The following is an 18,191-nucleotide window of genomic DNA, read 5'->3' as shown; positions in this document are numbered from 1 at the left end:
GGGTGTGACAGGTGATCACGTGTGACGGATCTAGGGCGACCAGTTGTCCTGTGACCGGTTCACATTTGACTAGTAATCACCGAACCGTAAAAATCAGCAAGCGTTTTGGGTTCGGTGATTACTGGTCACAAATTACTCGTCACAAAGTCACTAAAATCTCTATAACGGAACATCTGGCAGCCGAAAAGTCCATCATACTAACGATAACTATCATAGTAACGAGAACTTGAGTGCCAAATATTGTGTATTCGCAATTTTCATGACAAAAATTGTCTTTGTGACCACCCCAATGTGACGAATAGTCCAATTACCAGCGTTTTGTGAGCAATAATCACAGAACTGTTTCATACTGGTAACACTCCCGCCTTATGTCAAAGGTGTACCTTTCCGATTTACTAAATTTCATGCAGGTCAACTTTCTCTAGAGGAGAACTCTATTTGTGAGGACGATAAGGTTTCAAAAAGGAGGACATCTGATCACCTTATATATGTAACTAGCACCAAATTCATTAGAAAATATAACAAGCTTCAGAGTTGGATACGGAGAGGATGGAGTGCAGACTTTGTCTTGGATCAGCTCCAGCCGAGTCTTCCGTCTCCATCTTCGGCAGTCCTCATCCAGAGCATTTGGTAAAACGTATTCGGACCTGCTGTCAAATTTATGTTAGTTGGTGATTACAGGTTACAATTATTGTGAACCCAAATGGTTAACTCTTCTCACCGCTTAATTCTGCTTTATTCATCTGCAGGTCAAAAGAGGCGACAGGTTGCCGGACACGGTGTGTATTTCGTGTAAGACCAATCTGGAATTGTTTATCAGTTTTCGAAAAGCCTGTTTTCGAAGCCACGAAACGTCAAAACTGAGGTTAAATGATGGCTTGAAGATCAAGACTGAAGAAGTTTTGTTTGAAGATGGAATATGGGACAATGAGCCTTCACTACCGGCAATTCACCAAAAGAATAGTGAAATTTGTTTGAAAACATATCCCAGTGAATCTGAACTTGTTTTACATTCTAGAGAAAAGCCGTATGAATGCAACATTTGTTTAAAAACATTTACTATTAAATCTAGCCTCGTGTCACATGTAAAATTGCATACTGGGATAAAACCACACAAATGCGGAGTGTGTATAAAATCATTTTCTCGTAAATCTGAACTCGAAATACATAACAAATTGCATACTGGGATAAAACCATACAAATGTGATATTTGTTTACAATCATTTGCACAAAAACGTTATCTCGTGTTACATTTAAGATCTCACACCGGGGAAAAGCCTTACAAGTGTAAAATTTGTTTAAAATCATTTTCTCAAAAATCTAGCCTCAGCGTACATAAAAATACACATACTGGGATTAAACCACACAAATGTGACGTTTGTTTAAAATCGTTTACTCGCATATATGAACTTGTATCACATTTAAGAACTCACACGGGGGACAAGCCTTACAAGTGTGAAATGTGTTTAAAATCATTTTCTCAAAAATCTCAACTTGTGTTACATTTAAGATCTCACACGAGAGAAAAGCCTTACAAATGTGACACTTGTTTAAAATCATTTATTTATAAAAATGCACTTGTGATACATTTAAGATCTCACAATGGGGAAAAGCTTTACAAGTGTGAAATTTGTTTGAAATCATTTTCTCACAAATGTAGCCTCAAATTACATAAAAATAAACATACTGGGATTAAACCTCATAAATGTGACGTTTGTATAAAATCGTTTACTCGCATATATGATCTTGTGTTACATTTAAGATCTCACACCGGGGAAAAGCCTTACAAGTGTGAAATTTGCTTAAAATCATTTTCTCAAAAATCTGGCCTCAACGTACATAAAAATACACATATTGGGATTAAACCACATAAATGTGACGTTTGTTTAAAATCGTTTTCTCAAAAATCTAAACTCAAGTTACATAAAACATTGCACACTGGTATAAAACCACACAGCTGTGACCTTTGTTTAAAATCGTTTGCTCGCATAGGTGAACTTGTGTCACATTTAAGATCTCACACTGGGGAAAAGCCTTATAAGTGTGAAATTTGTTTAAAATCATTTACTCAAAAATATCAACTTGTGTTACATTTAAGATATCACACTGGGGAAAATCCTTACAAGTGTGAAATATGCTTAAAATCATATGCTCAAAAATCTAGCCTCGTGTCACATGAAAACTTGCAACATGGGATAAAACCGCACAAATGCGAAGTGTGTTTAAAATCATTTTCTCGTAAATCTGACCTCACGGTACATACAAAATTACATACTGGAATAAAACCATACAAATGTGATATTTGTTTACAATCATTTTATCGAAAATATCATCTTGTGTTACATTTAAAATCTCACACTGGGGAAAAGCCTTACAAGTGTGAAATTTGTTTAAAATCATTTTCTCAAAAATCTAGCCTCACCTTCCATAAAAAGAAACATACTGGGATTAAACCACATAAATGTGACGTTTGTTCAAAATCGTTTACTCGCAAAGATGAACTTGTGTCACATTTAAGATCTCACACTGGGGAAAAGCCTTACAAGTGTAAAATTTGTTTAAAATCATTTACTCTAAATTATATCCTCACGAAACATATAAGAACTCATTGTAAGAAATAACCTTATGAATGTTCCATTTGTTTAATTCACTCATTGTCTGATAAATATTACATTGCGAGGCTTTTATTATTTATTCAATCAATCATGCACATTCTAACGCAGTGGTTATTAACCTTGTTGGAGGTACTGACCCCCACCGGTTTCATATGCGCATTCACCGAACCCTTCTTAATTGGCGCCCGAATCATATGAGTCGGGTGTGTGTCTTGACCTCCGCTGAACCCATAAAAATGACTCACCGTACCCCTGGGATTTGATCGAGCCAGGTTAAGAACCACTGTTCTCACCGGTTACTCCAATGCTATAGAGATTAAAAATTATTTTTAGTTGATTATTTAAACAGGTATAAACCCTTTCATTAACTTTTTATTATTGGTGCTATAAGCAAAGTACACATGAAGTCTAATTATGTAAATATCTGCGTAAATATAGTTTATAGCACACTCCAACGCGACGAGTGTGCTATTGAGATTAAAAACTATTTTTTATTGATTATTTAAACAGGTATAAACCCATTCATTAACTTTGTCTTACTGGTGCTATAAGCAAAGTCCCCATGAACCCTAATTATGTAAATATAGTAAATATTGAGTTCATATTTTAGGTATTTGATCAATTATTATAACATACATATATGTATGTATTTATCGAACACAACACAACAAAAATATTTTACATATCTGTCAAAAATCTCTATGTATATTCACAGAATAGACAAATAATCATGTTCCATTTTTATATAATGGACTCAAATATTTAATATTTGGTTTTTGCACTTTTTCTCAGTGTTTTTTTTATATTTATTTACTTTTTAAATTTATATTTTGTATCATTTATGTAAATTGTGCAACTTTTGAATCTATGTACCTACTTGTATAAGTGCAAGGATAAATACTTATATTCACCAATTAATTTTCAGTTTTTTCTATTTTTATTTACGTTAACTTTGTGTATTTTAATCAATTTGCGTAGCAGCTTATTTAAATCATATGAGTATTTGTGCGTATTCAGGATCTGCATTTTTACGGCTGTGATATATGTATAATAAAATTTTTATTATTTGTAATATTTGTAATAATAATGACCTTATGGAATAATGTTTATAACTCAATTTAATTCATAAGCAATTTTTTTTTGCATAATATATTTTTATTTACAATATGTTTATTTAAATTCGCCAAATAAGTTAAAGACTCCATTTTATTGTTTAAAATTAGAAAAAAATGTAATGCATCAATGAGAGTCATTTCGGTGCTTCTTAACGAATTGACAGGCATAAGTCCTCCTCTGGAGATATCCTGGGACCATTGGATGTTACTTAGATTGAAATCTCCCACGATTAAAAATCTATCATCCGGATAGTTTGTTGAAATAGTAGACATTTTCATGGAAATTAGTAAGTTGAGTATTAAAAGAATTACATATGATCTCAGGACAAAAATAAATTAAAGCTGAATGTGAATAAAACAAAAATTATGTGGTTGAATGGTAAAAATAAAAATATATTGAATGAAAGCTAGAAAAGTTGGTATATTTTGTAGATTAAGAAATATTTCAAGTAAAAAAAGTAAAATTTTAGTGTTTAATTCAATTGTCTTGCCACAACTAAGCTGTTTATATTACAAATACTGACCGAAGCCAGGTAAAACAACTAGTAATTAATAAACATTATCTTAATTAGTCATCGTCGACGTCAATATGTACAGTCGATGATCAAAAAATACGTTTTCCTCGGATCCAGCATGGATTTTTAAATTTACCGCGTTCACGCTCCAATAAATAAATAACTTGAATGTGACACTTGAGAATAGTTCGATAAAAATCTTTAATGTTGCAGATAAAATTGAAAGTACATATCATTAGAAAATTAGATTTTTGGAATTTATGTATCGAAAATGATCAAACTGAAGTATTTGAAACTTTGCATAATTTCTCATCTGAAAACAAGAGTCGTATGTCTCGGGATATACATGGAAAAATAATTGAATATTTAATAGGGCTGAAATCGTCATTTACGCAATGCTTCCCCAAACCTTAAGAAGCAAACAATTTGATTTCAAACCCCTTTGATAATGAACATTTCCGGACAGCTACCAAGGAAAAGGAGAACTGAATTGAACTTTCAAATTATAGCATTTAAAAAAACAGAATTCGAAATAAATAAATTTATTAATTTTTGGCTAGGTATTAGTGAAGAATATGAACAGCTTTATGACAACGCTTTAATTTCTGTAGCCGTTTACTAGCACTGAACTGGTTGAGAGAGCTTTCTCTTCATATATTTTAATAAGACAAATATAGAAATTGATTGAACCCAGCTCCAGATTTAAGGGTAATCTCTATCTCGCATCATTTGAACCAAATTAAAAAAATTAAGTACAAGGAAATTCAAATGTACAATCTCATGAAATTTAGGATAAGGATCTTTTGTAGGGAGATTTAATGAAAAGAAAACATTATATGTACTTTGTAATTTTGTGTTTTTATTAAAACCATCAATAATATTTTTTCCATCAATAATATAAGTATTAAAACCATCAATAATATTTTTACCATCAATAATACAATTCGCGGGTTGAGCGAGCTCGGTGCGGACGTGTGTTTGTGTGTTGTTCCCGATAAGTATGTAGAATTTTGTGTTAAATTGGAGCTAAAGAGGAGGTGCTGGGATGAGTATGTAGCTCTTCTGGCGCCTCGCAAGTTAGTACATATTCAGAATCATTACCTATGCTTGATTTCATATTTTTTAAATGGAATTTAAATTTATAATATTTTCATATTTACATAATTACCCACATAATTTCGATCACATTTCTTTTGATAATAATTTACTATTAACGTCGATTGATTTATTAATGATAGTATTGATAATATTTAACGTTGAATTATTTCATATTTAATATTGAGTGAATGGTTTGATATTTAATCTTGAATTATTTCATAATTGATTATTTAATGTTGAGTGTTGAATTATTTCATAATTGATTATTTAATATTGAGTGTTGAATTATTAAATATTTAGTTTTGATAATTTAATATTTGATATTGGATACTTGTACTCAACGTTAACGTTAATGTTTGGTACTAATTTAATAAATATTATGATTGTGAATATACTGTCAATATATGTAAATATATCATAAATGGAAACACACGTCCGTCCGCACAGAGTAATTATTAAGCTCAGAGCAGAGCTCCATGCAACCGCTCAGGTCCCCAAGTTGCAGATAGGGGAACGACTCTTGTAGTCAACTGCCATGGCGACATGGTGGTCCTGGACAAGGAGCGCTGAGATAAGAGTGGTGATGAGTGAATCCGTGGTAAGTTTCACTCTATAAAATGTCACACAACACTATGACGGTCTCAGGTCAGCGGCGAGTAAGTGCCGCCGCTTAACAAAAGCACAACCCGGTTTTCAAAGGTACCGTATCATCTTTGACAGAGAAGGAAACTCTATAATAAATCCCTGGTAGTGGGCAGCAGCTCTGCCAGTATAAGATGTCAAAACATTTACTGCGCTGTAGAAGGAAGTGGGAATCCACTGCAGTATTCTCCCAAGATAACTATGATGTACAAAAATAAAAGTGTGAAGAAGTCTGACTCTCCGGCTGACACCCGGCGCCTTCGAGGTTCCAGGTCTCACGGTGTGAAATTGGCTACTGGCCACATGCATGTGACTCACCAGGCATCATGTGGAAAATATGCGACTGGAGAAACTTTACGGAACAAATCCAAAATAGGTACTTGGAACGTTAGAGGACTCCTGAATCCTGGGAAAACACTGGTTGTTGAGAAAGAGATGTACAGTCATGGGCTAGATATACTCGGAATCTCGGAAACGCACTGGAAGAACAACGGCCATTATAAAACTTCAAATGGAAATACGATATATTTTTCTGGTAACCAAGATTCGTCACATAGCGGTGTCGCGGTGATCTTAGCATCTAAATTAACCAGTGCACTAATTGGCTACAACCCCATAAGCGACAGACTTATACACTTAAAACTCAACACGCATCCGTATAAACTCAACATCCTTCAAATATATGCTCCTACTGCAGATGCCGAAGATATTAAAATAAATGCGTTCTATGCTTCACTACTCGATACATTGTCAAATATCTCAAACAAAGAAATGACCATCATTCTTGGTGATTTTAATGCCAAAGTCGGTAATAATAGCAACATTGATAACATAGTAGGTAAATATGGATTGGGTATTCAAAATGAGAGAGGAGAGAAACTTATAAGTTTCTGCATTGAAAATAAAATGTCCATTATGAATACTTGGTTTCAACATCATCCTAGGCGATTGTACACTTGGATATCTCCTGGGGATCGTCACCGCAACCAAATCGATTATGTATTAATAAATTCTAGATGGAAATCATCGATACATAACGTCAAAACATATCCAGGTGCAGATTGCGGATCGGACCATAACTTACTTGTTGCTAAATTTCGACTGAAATTGAAAATGATTAAAAGACATCAAAATAAAGCAATTAAACTCACCAATGATGATGTAATTAATTTTGGCAATGTAATCAGAGAAAAAGATGCAGAATTCCAAATAAATCCTAATGTAGATGTAGAAGAGTCTTGGAAAATTTTTAAAGATCTCATAATTCGGTATGCCAGAAATCATCAAACACCGCAAAATGAACATCGTAAGTCTTTTATCTCTGATTCAACTTGGGTTAAGATAAAAGAACGTAAAAGACTTAAACAAACTGGCATAACATCGACAGAATATCTTGAAAGGTATGCAATATTACATAAAGATATTCAAAGGAGTTGTAGGCGGGATAAAGCTAAATATATAAATGACATATGTGAGGAGATAGAAAAACACGCATTAAAGAATCAGGCAAGGGATATTTTTCACAAAGTAAAAATCGTCACTCAAAAATTTTCACCCAAAACTTGGACAATAGATGATCAATTTGGAAACACGCTTACAGATATTGATGTGATACTCAACCGATGGAAAGAATACTGTTCGGAATTGTACAGTGGTAGTTCGTCGACCTCAATTGTTTCCCTAATTGATGATGTCAGGGAGCCTGACATCTTGACATCTGAAGTTGTAAATGCCATAAAGAAACTGAAATGTAAAAAGTCTCCTGGCAGCGATGGTATACAAGCTGAACTTCTGAAAGAGCTTGGTGAAACTGCGATAAAGGCGCTATGTAATATGTGCAACAAGATCTGGGTAAACGGAGTATGGCCGAAAGATTGGGTCAATTCAATATTCATTCCCTTACACAAGAAAGGATCTACAAAAAAATGCGAGAATTACAGGACCTTAGCCTTAATATCGCACTCTAGTAAAGTATTGCTGTATATAATTAAAGATCGTTTGAGCAGTTACCTTGGATGGCAAATACCGAACGAACAAGCAGGGTTTGTAAAAGGCAAAGGGACGAGGGTACAAATACTGTGTTCCGACCAAGTCTTCATGGTCAGCTTTCGTGGCGTTACGACCAAAGGAGCCGTTTTGGAGGGAGATCGGCGCCGAGCGCGCGTACCCGCCCCCTATTCGTTTTCCGCTTCGGTCGAGTGAACATCTCTGTTCGCTACCGAGTTTGTTCCCACCACCGAGTCCCGATCAGTTCAGCCTGGATCGGCAGACGATACTGGAAGTACAGCTTCAGTATACGTCCGGTGAGAAGTGAGGAAATCCTGGTCTTTCTTCGTCGAAGTCAGATCACGTAGTCACGTGAGGAGTGAGGTTATCATAACCTCTCGAACACGTGCGCGCTAATTTCACGACGGACTCCCCCCCCCCCCCCTGCTTATTCTCTGTATTTATACATATATAAAATACAGTCACCATACAAACAGAATTACAACCTGTTTTCATTATTACAATTCCCCCCTTTTTCCACATCACGCATCCCACGCACATTACGAAGGAGAAAGGGACATAGCAGAGCAGCCGACATCAGCAGAGACCAGACCACCGACGACGAAGGAAGGCACCTTGAGGAAACCAGCCCCGCCCACGCTTACCACGAGCTTCTACAAAACCGACTTCCGGGGTGCTCTCGAGTTGAACATCCCTGGAGTCTGTACATACTGAATATACGTCAACTCATTAAAAAATGTCGGGAGTTTCAAACTCCAGCCGTTCTTTGTTTTATAGACTATAAAAAAGCTTTTGACTTTGTGAACTGGGACTATCTGTGGAAAGTTCTACTGGACATGGGAGTCCCCATGCATCTTGTAAAAATAATACATAACTTGTATAATGATAACAATGCAGTAGTTCGAATCAATTCGCTAAACTCGACAAATTTTCGAGTACAACGTGGAGTAAGGCAAGGGTGTATATTATCTCCAGACCTATTTAATATATATGGAGAGTATATAATGCGTAGAGCACTGGATGGTTGGAAGGGTGGAGTGTCCATTGGTGGAAAAAAACTATCCAATCTTCGGTATGCGGATGACACAACGCTCATAGCTAATAATCATGAAGAAATGGCCGAACTGATCCGTCGTGTTGAGACAGAGAGTAATGTGCTTGGCCTCCAGATAAACCGCCCCAAAACAAAAATTATGATAATTGACCGTCACCAACAGCTGCAAAACAACAACTCAGCTTTAAACGGTATAGATGTGGTCGATAATTTTGTCTATCTGGGGTCACTCATATCTAACAACGGCGGCAGCGAATTGGAAATACGGCGCCGGATCACATTAGCAAAATCGGCAATGTCACAACTAACGAAGATTTGGAAGAATAGAGCCATTACAACTGCTGTCAAAATCCCTCTCATGAAGAGTCTCGTTTTTTCTGTCTGCCTTTATGGTGTCGAGACGTGGACCATGAAGGCGGCGGATAGACGGAGAATCGATGCCTTCGAGATGTGGTCCTGGAGACGGCTACTGCGCGTGCCTTGGACCGACAAACGCACGAATGTGTCTATTCTTGAAGAATTGAAAATCAAGGATAGATTGTCAACAATATGCCTGAAACGTATATTGCAGTTCTTCGGCCACATTGCACGAAGAGGTGAAGAGAGCCTGGAGCGGTTGGTTGTGGTTGGTAGCGTCGAAGGCAGAAGAGCCAGAGGCAGATCCCCCGCACGCTGGACTGACCAAGTATCTGCAGCGACGGGCGCTTCCACGGTAGCAAGTCTTCGCCTGGCCGAATTTAGAACTGAATGGAGGCAGCTGATTGACCGCACATCATAGTCACGATCCTCAGTGATGAGGGAACCGACAGCAATAATATAAGTATGACAAGATAGTAGATAAATATATTAAACTTTGAGCATATTATAATTGTGACTCCGCAAATAACTTTTTTTCCACAAAACTTCTTACCAAAACAGATATATATATATATATATATATATATATATATATATATATATATATTGCGTGTATCCTATCTTCACATTTCTTACTATGCAAATACTATATATAATAATTACACTTTCAAAAACAAATTTCATGAAATACAATCATTTTTAAATGGTGGTCAAAAAAGGTTGGGAAACGCTGCCATTAGACAATTAGTCTGAACAGGTGTCTTTACCCTAGTTCGAACGGAGGTACTTCGGCCAAGGCTAACTTTCGTGTTCGAACAGGACGCGATGATGCCATTTGTACAAATAAGTGATATCGTCGACCTAGTTTCGTAAGTTGTGCTATTTTCCTACGGCAATGCTGCCAGTTGTATCTTTTTACAAACCTCTTAAAGTTTCACTTACGATTACAATTCAGAAAAAAATATTGCAAGCGAAGGCCGAACATACACTATCCGACTATCGGTTAGTTAAGATCGGATAGTGTACATATACTTTTTAATCAATCGTTTCATAGGTAATTGGATTATTACGCACAGTGCGATCGCCCAAAAGACAATTTTTACCATGAAAATCGCGAATACGAAATATTTGACACTCGGAGTTCTCGTTAGTTTGAAGGACTTTTCGGCTGCCAAATGTTCCGTTATACGGATTTAAGTGTTTTTTGGGTAAACGGACTACTAGTCATATGTGAACCGGTCGCTCTAAATCGGTCACACGTCGTCACTCGTCACACCCAAAAATTGGTCACGTGATAACTGGTCACACAAAAAAATTAGTCGCAAATACTTTTTATTTACGAAATTTTTATTATTATCGACTAGACATATGTATGAGCTTCGCACGTTGATACGAGTTTTTTCCGTCATTGTAGTTTCGATGTGTTAAGCATTATCAGTATACAGTATATTCTCGATTATCCGCTTAAAAATAATAATAATTTTTTTTAAATAATTTTTTTTTCTTATATGATTATGAGACGCACCGATTGATTGGGACCGGAAACACGCGAATTATTAGAAACAAATAATGTCAACAGAAATGTTTTTCACTCCCTTTTTAAATGTCTTTTAGTATTGCGTTAATTCTTTCAGTCGCTTTTGATCACTGAAGAAGTACATAACAAGTGCGTGTATTCAGAGCAGATTTTTTCGCAACATACGTATCTATTGTAGGCATATAGTACAACTGAAATGATCTCATCAGGTCACTGCGACACATATCCAGGAAAGTCATTAACGCATGGCACACGCTCGCCTCGTAAAAAGGTCGATACGTGTTTCTATACACGTGTCTTGGAAACAAAGGAAGAACACACTGAACCCATAAAAACCACGAACTACGTCCAGGCGTATCTTCTAATATATAATTTGGAAAGAGACTTTGTATGTATGTATGTATGTATGTATGTAAGTATCATTCGTCGTCGTCGTCCGTAGATCGGTGACGTCATCGAACACGTGATTCGATTTTTTTTTTTTCGATCCATAGGCACCGATTTGTTTTTTTCGATTCAATGGATTAACCCCCGCGGGGGCGCAAGGCGAGTAGTTTCATGGGGCCCCGCCAGGGGCGCAGCCCCGTGGGGCCCCGAAGGAGCCGCAGCCTTATGAGGCCCTGAAGGGGGCGCAGCCTCATGGGGCACAGCCCCATGGGGCCCCAAAGGGGACGCAGCTTTATGGGGTGCAGCCTTATCGGGCGCAGCCTTATAGGGCGCAGTCTTATGGGGCACAGCCTTATGGGGCGCTGCCTTATGGGGCGCCGCCTTATGGAGCTCAGCCGCGTGGGGCCCCGAAGGGGGCGCAAGGGGACGCAGCCTCATGGGGCGCAGCCCCATGGGGCCCCGAAGGGGGCGCAGCTTTATGGGGCGCAGCCTTATGGGGTGCAGCCTTATCGGGCGCAGCCTTATAGGGCGCAGCCTTATGGGGCGCTGCCTTATGGGGCGCCGCCTTATGGAGCTCAGCCGCATGGGGCCCCGAAGGGGGCGCAAGGGGACGCAGCCTCATGGGGCGCAGCCCCATGGGGCCCCGAAGGGGGCGCAGCTTTATGGGGCGCAGCCTTATGTGGCGCAGTCTTATGGGGCGCTGCCTTATGGGGCGCAGCCTTATGGGGCGCTGCCTTATGGGGCGCAGCCTTATGGGGTGCCGCCTTATGTAGCTCAGCCGCATGGGGCCCCAAAGGGGGCACAGCCCCATGGGGCCCCGAAGGGGGCGCAGCCTTATGAGGCGAAGCCCTAAACGGCAACTGATCATGGGGGCGAAGCCCTAGACGGCATTTGATCATCGGGGCGCGGAGGGGTGAAGCCCTAAAAGGCATTAACTAAGGGGGGCGAAGCCCTAGACGGCATTTAATCATGGAGGCGCGGAGGGGCGAAGCCCTTAAAGGCAACTGATCATGGGGGCGAAGCCCTAGACGGCATTCAATCATGGGGGCGTGGAGGGGCGAAGCCCTAGAAGGCAAAGGCTCAGGGGGGTGCCGAGGGCGAAGCCCTAGAAGGCAAAAAATAAATTTTTGATTTTTATTTGATTTTTTTTGATTTTTTTTTATTTTTTTTTTAAATTTAAAAACTTTTTTTTAATTTTTTTTTTTTTTTTAATTAAATATTTACTATTTGCTTAGTCATGTTTAAGCGGTTTATATTATAAATACTGAGCGAAGCCGGGTAATACAGCTAGTGAACCCATAAAACCACGCTCGCAGCATAAATAGGTCTGCCCGAGTACCAAGAACAAAAGATGTGCACACGACACACTTCAACCCAAAACGTTTATAAAGCAACGCAACAACCTCCACCGGCAGAGTGAGCCTCTGGAGTTCATACAGATCACTTCTCCGAAGAAACCTCTTCGTGCATACAATAACCATTGTACCAAATTGAACGAAAATAAACGATCCTCTTTCAAACTACACAACACGTGTTTCGTTAGACCGAGATACGGTCAACATACCTTCCCTGTCTTACACTATGTTTAATTATTTTCAATTGCTGATGAATTCTGAATTGAATTAAGAGAATATTTGCAAAGAGAAAATTTGCAATTTTTGAAGAAAATGAGAGTGATAATATGTACAAGAAGAATATAAATATACTATATATAAAAACGGACTGTCGCTAAATATATATATTTGTATATTTGCATGTGACGGACGATCAACCATCAACCAGTATGGGGAACAATTTTTTTTTTTAATTTTTTCCATATTTTTCATTTTTTTGATATTTTTCATTTTTTTCAGTTTTTCATTTTTTACAGTTTTTTTCAGCTTTTTTCATATTTTTTCATATTTTTCATTTTTGTTTTTTTTTTTTTTCATATTTTTAATTTTTATGCTCCGGGCGCCGGAGGCGTCAGCGGCACTGGTGCCGAACGCCCCGGCGCGACGGAGGCGCTGGGAGCGAAGGCCCCGGGGTGCCGGAGGCATCTGGGGCGCTGGGGGCGAAGGTCCCTGGGAGCCGGAGGCATCGGGTCGCTGGGGGCCCCAGAGGCGTCGGCGCCGCTGGGGGCGAAGGCTCCGGGGCGTCGGTGACGCACAAAAAAAGGCTGAGAAACGAAAACGACCATCTTTTTGTACATATAATTACTATTGTAACAAGTGAACATAAATAAAGGATCCTCTTACTAGCACAATCAGTGTTTTCATAGACCTCCCTCCTCCCTCCTCATAGTACATTTACCGCGGTGAATTAAGATTAAACTTTGATCTGATATTCGAACTGTCAAAGTGAAATGAATGTAAAAAAAGCGATTGCCAACCTTCTCGGCGTTGCTAGAGAGCGTCAGATGAGCTGACAGATGCCCGCGAACTCCTCGCGAAAATTTCGTAAATAAAAAGTATTTGAGAATATTTTTGTTTGTGTGACCGATTTTAAATTTTTGGGTGTGACCAGTTTTCTCGTGACCAGTTTCAGCGTGTGACCAGTTTCCTCGTGACCAGTTTCAGCGTGTGACCAGTTTTAGCGTGCGACCAGTTTTATCGTGACCAGTTTTAGCGTGTGACTAGTTTTCTCGTGACCAGTTTAAGCGTGACGGATGATCACGAGTGACCGATCTAGAGCGACGAGTTATCCTGTGACAGGTTCACATTTGACTAGTAGTCCGTTTACCAGGGGTTCGAACCAAAAGCCCTCGTGGCCGTAATCACAACTCCGTTTCATACTGGCAACACTCCCGCCTTGTGTCAAATGTGTACTTTTCCGATTTACTCAATTTCATTGCATGCAGGACATGCAGGACAACTTTCTCTAGAGGAGAACACAATTTGTGAGGAGGATAAGGTTTCAAAAAGGAGGACATCTGATATGTAACTAGCACCAAATTCATTCGAAAATATAACAAGCTTCAGAGTTGGATTCGGAGAGGATGGAGTGCAGACTTTGTCTTGGATCAGCTCCGGCCGAGTCTTCCGTCTCCATCTTCGGCGGTCCTCATCCAGAGCGTTTGGTGAAACGTATTCGGACCTGCTTTCAAATTTATGTCAGTTGCTCTTTACAGGTTACAATTATTGTGCACCCAATTGGTTAACTGTTCTCTTAATCCTACTTTTTCACCTGCAGGTTAAAAGAGGCGACGGGTTGCCGGACACGGTGTGTCTTTCGTGTAAGACCAATTTGGAATCGTTGATCAGCTTTCGAAAGGCTTGTTTTCGAAGCAACGAAACGTCTCAACTGAGGTTAGATGATAGCCTGAAGATCAAGACGGAAGAAGTTTTGTTGGGAGATTTAATATGGGACGATGAGCCTTCACTACCGACAATTCACCGAAAGAGTAGTGAAATTTGTTCAAAGCCATTTCCCAGTGAATCTGAACTTGTTTTACATACTAGAGAAAAGCCGTACGAATGCAACATATGTTTAAAAACATTTACCCATAAATCTAGCCTCGTGTCACATGTAAAATTGCATACTGAGATAAAACCATACAAATGTGATATTTGTTTACAATCATTTACTCGAAAATATAGTCTTGTGTCACATTTAAGATCTCACACTGGGGAAAAGCCTAACAAGGGTGAAATTTGTTTAAAATCATTTCCTCAAAAATCTAGCCTCGTGACACATGAAGAAAACATGCATAATGCGATGAAACCACACAAATGCGAAGTGTGTTTAAAATCATTTTCCCGTAAAACTCACCTCGAGGCACATAAACTATTGCATACTGGGATAAAACCACACAAATGTGATATTTGTTTACAATCATTTATTCGAAAATATAGTCTTGTGTCACATTTAAGATATCACACTGGGGAAAAGCCTTACAAGTGTGACATTTGTTTAAAATCATTTACTCAAAAATCTAGCCTTGTGTCGCATGAAAACTTGCATACTGGGATAAAACCACACAAATGCGAAGTGTGTTCAAAATCATTTTCTCGTCAATCTCACCTCGAGGCACATAAAATATTGCATACTGGGATAAAACCACACAAGTGTGAAATTTGTTTAAAATCATTTACCCTAAGATTTAGCCTTGTGTCGCATGAAAACTTGCATACTGGGATAAAACCACACAAATGCGAATTGTGTTCAAAATCATTTTTTCGAAAATCTGACATCGAGGCACATAAAAAATTGCATACTGGGATAAAACCATACGAATGTGATATTTGTTTACAATCATTTACTCGAAAATATAGTCTTGTGTCACATTTAAGATCTCACACTGGGGAAAAGCCTTACAAGTGTGAAATTTGTTTAAAATCATATACTCGAAAATCTAGCCTCACCTTCCATAAAAAGAAACATACTGGGATTAAACCACATAAATGTGACGTTTGTTCAAAATCGTTTACTCGCAGAGATGTACTTGTGTCACATTTAAGATCTCACACTGGGGAAAAGCCTTACTAGTGTAAAATTTGTTTAAAATCATTTACTCTAAATTATATCCTCATGAAACATATAAGAACCCATTGTAAGAAATAACTTTATGATTGTTCCATTTGTTTAATTCATTCATTGTCTGATAAATATTACATTGCGAGGCTTTTACTATTTATTCAATCAATCATGCACATTCTAACGCAATGGTTATTAACCTCGTTGGAGGTACTGACCCCCACCGGTTTCATATGCGCATTCACCGAACCCTTCTTAATTGGCACCCGAATCATATGAGTCGGGTGTGTGTCTTGACCTCCACTGAACCCCTAAAAATGACTCACCGAACCCCTGGGATTCGATCGAGCCAGGTTAAGAACCACTGTTCTATCTGGTTACTCCAACACGACGAGTGTGCTATAAAGATTAAAAATTATTTAATTTATTATTTATTTAAAAATAATTAAGATGTATTTTTTAAATTAGCTTGATAGCTAAGATAATATATAAATAAATAAAATAAATAAATGGGGAAGCGCAACAAATTTTGCCTTATCTAAATCTTTTTTTCAGATTCTCTTGCGTAAAAGTTTTAAAAACTTAGCATATGATTGTTTCTCCCTTGGTTCTTGCGCAATGAAATTTTTTATTATATACAATGCATTGCAGTGTGGTAAGTAGTCATACCTTCCGCAATTGCCAAGTTCTTTTCGTTATCTCCAAACTATGTACTTGTTAAAAATTCTGTTACTTTCTGGGATAATGATAACGATGTCAAAACACTTTGATGTTTGTTTGAAGAATTGTGTTTCGTTATGCTGGATCTGCCACCTACTTTTACACTAAATTCCACTAAACAGACAGTGCAATTCACTTTTAAATTATATTTTTTTTCATCCACGTCTGGAATGAAAGGAAATTCTTTATCATGTTTGTCTCTGAATTGGCATTTTCTATTTTTGTGGCTAAGAAAATATTGTAAGTTTATATTAAATTAAAAATCTAGATCAATATAAGAAATGTAGGTATGGGGACTGGCTACAGTTGGGAAATATCTCGTAATCAGTCACCGTGTTATTTTGAGACAGATTCGTCGGCAGGGATCTGATGTGTCCAGTGGTGGAAACTCGGTTGTATATTTGAATAAATAAATTTTTATAAATATTTCTGTCTCAAAACAACATGGTGGCTGGTTATGAGATACTTCACAACTCTAGCCAGACCCCATAAGACAATTAGTCTTAACAGGTGTCTTTACCCTAGTTCGAACGGAGGTACTTCGGCCAAGGCTAACTTTCGTGTTCGAACAGGACGCGATGATGCCATTTGTACAAATAAGTGATATCGTCGACCTAGTTTCGTAAGTTGTGCTATTTTCCTACAGCAATGCTGCCAGTTGTATCTTTTTACAAACCTCTTAAAGTTTCACTTACGATTACAATTCAGAAAAAAATATTGCAAGCTAAGGCCGAACATACACTATCCGACTATCGGTTAGTTAAGATCGGATAGTGTACATATACTTTTTAATCAATCGTTTCATAGGTAATTGGATTATTACGCACAGTGCGATCGCCCAACAGACAATTTTTACCATGAAAATCGCGAATACGAAATATTTGACACTCGGAGTTCTCGTTAGTTTGAAGGACTTTTCGGCTGCCAGATGTTCCGTTATACGGATTTAAGTGTTTTTTGGGTAAACGGACTACTAGTCATATGTACCTTGAATTTGCCTCAATTATCTGGTCACCTTTTTATTTATCCCATATTAATTGTATTGAGAAAGTTCAACTTAAATTTATTAAATCCTTACGCTACCTTTTTCCTACCTATACCCATTCTACTGTTTCCGACATTTTAAAAATCCTTTCTTTTAACAATCTTTCTGTCAGGCGACGACATTCTGATGCTATATTCTTCTTTAAGCTCATAAATGGTTTCCTTGATTGTTCTGATTTACTGAATAAGGTTAATTTCAGAATCCCAGTTCGATACTCTAGACGCGTTGCACTCTTTTCACTTGATCCTTTCAATACTAATTCCCAAAAATATTTTTATCTGCAGCGCGTTTATCGTATGTTTAACGGAGAGCTGAATGAGGTTGATCTGTTTGGTATTTCCCTACATCAATTCAGGTCTAACATCAAGAGAATCTTGACCGATTGATTCATTTTTTCTTCTATTCTATTTTTCCAATATTTCCATTATTTTTACACTTTAGTTTAGTTATGTAATGTGCTATTTAATCATATTATAGCTTTCATTCTTTTCCTTTTCATTTGTTTATTTTGTATTTACCTTTTTCATTTGTTTTTTATATTTGTAAATTTCAATTTCTTCTTATATTCTATCTTATAACCTTTTCCAAATATTTTAATACTATATTTTAATTATGCAATGTACTACATATTTTGTCATGCCTTT

At 37.7% G+C, this 18,191-nt stretch overlaps 4 protein-coding genes across 4 annotated transcripts in view; 2 read left to right on the top strand and 2 right to left on the bottom strand.

Annotated features, from left to right (window-relative positions):
• Positions 1–18,191, bottom strand: part of LOC143919146 (uncharacterized) — a 1,208,594-nt gene that overhangs the window by 115,696 nt on the left and 1,074,707 nt on the right. The window lies entirely within an intron of this gene.
• Positions 369–4,749, top strand: LOC143919078 (uncharacterized). Its single transcript, XM_077441264.1, has 2 exons — positions 369–663; positions 750–4,749. The coding sequence occupies exons 1-2, from the start codon at positions 550–552 to the stop codon at positions 2,619–2,621; spliced, it is 1,986 nt and encodes a 661-aa protein (XP_077297390.1). The 5' UTR covers positions 369–549; the 3' UTR covers positions 2,622–4,749.
• Positions 5,908–9,925, bottom strand: LOC143919152 (uncharacterized). The gene is made up of 2 exons (XM_077441350.1): positions 8,704–9,925; positions 5,908–8,061 (listed from the first exon to the last, which is right to left on the bottom strand). Exon 2 carries the CDS (start codon positions 7,878–7,880, stop codon positions 7,563–7,565), a length of 318 nt encoding a protein of 105 aa, XP_077297476.1. The 5' UTR covers positions 7,881–8,061; positions 8,704–9,925; the 3' UTR covers positions 5,908–7,562.
• Positions 14,117–17,452, top strand: LOC143919202 (uncharacterized). Its single transcript, XM_077441417.1, has 6 exons — positions 14,117–14,418; positions 14,499–15,746; positions 16,790–16,894; positions 16,982–17,124; positions 17,211–17,257; positions 17,310–17,452. Exons 1-6 carry the CDS (start codon positions 14,305–14,307, stop codon positions 17,450–17,452), a joined length of 1,800 nt encoding a protein of 599 aa, XP_077297543.1. The 5' UTR covers positions 14,117–14,304.

This window comes from Arctopsyche grandis, chromosome 11 (genome assembly GCF_051622035.1).
Source record: "Arctopsyche grandis isolate Sample6627 chromosome 11, ASM5162203v2, whole genome shotgun sequence".
NCBI lineage: Eukaryota > Metazoa > Arthropoda > Insecta > Trichoptera > Hydropsychidae > Arctopsyche > Arctopsyche grandis.
The sequence above is the reverse complement of the archived record's forward strand: the minus strand, read 5'-3'. Positions and strand labels throughout refer to the sequence as shown.

Bases quoted from the DNA above. Each gene is read 5' to 3' on its own strand.
- LOC143919202 (XM_077441417.1), top strand. From the start codon at position 14,305: ATGGAGTGCAGACTTTGTCTTGGATCAGCTCCGGCCGAGTCTTCCGTC. The intron at 15,747-16,789 runs GTACTTGTGTCA...TAAGAAATGTAG, and splicing joins AATCGTTTACTCGCAGAGAT to GTATGGGGACTGGCTACAGT. The intron at 17,258-17,309 runs GTTAGTTAAGAT...ATCGTTTCATAG, and splicing joins CATACACTATCCGACTATCG to GTAATTGGATTATTACGCAC.
- LOC143919152 (XM_077441350.1), bottom strand. From the start codon at position 7,880: ATGAATATTGAATTGACCCAATCTTTCGGCCATACTCCGTTTACCCAG.
- LOC143919078 (XM_077441264.1), top strand. From the start codon at position 550: ATGGAGTGCAGACTTTGTCTTGGATCAGCTCCAGCCGAGTCTTCCGTC. The intron at 664-749 runs GTTAGTTGGTGA...ATTCATCTGCAG, and splicing joins GGACCTGCTGTCAAATTTAT to GTCAAAAGAGGCGACAGGTT.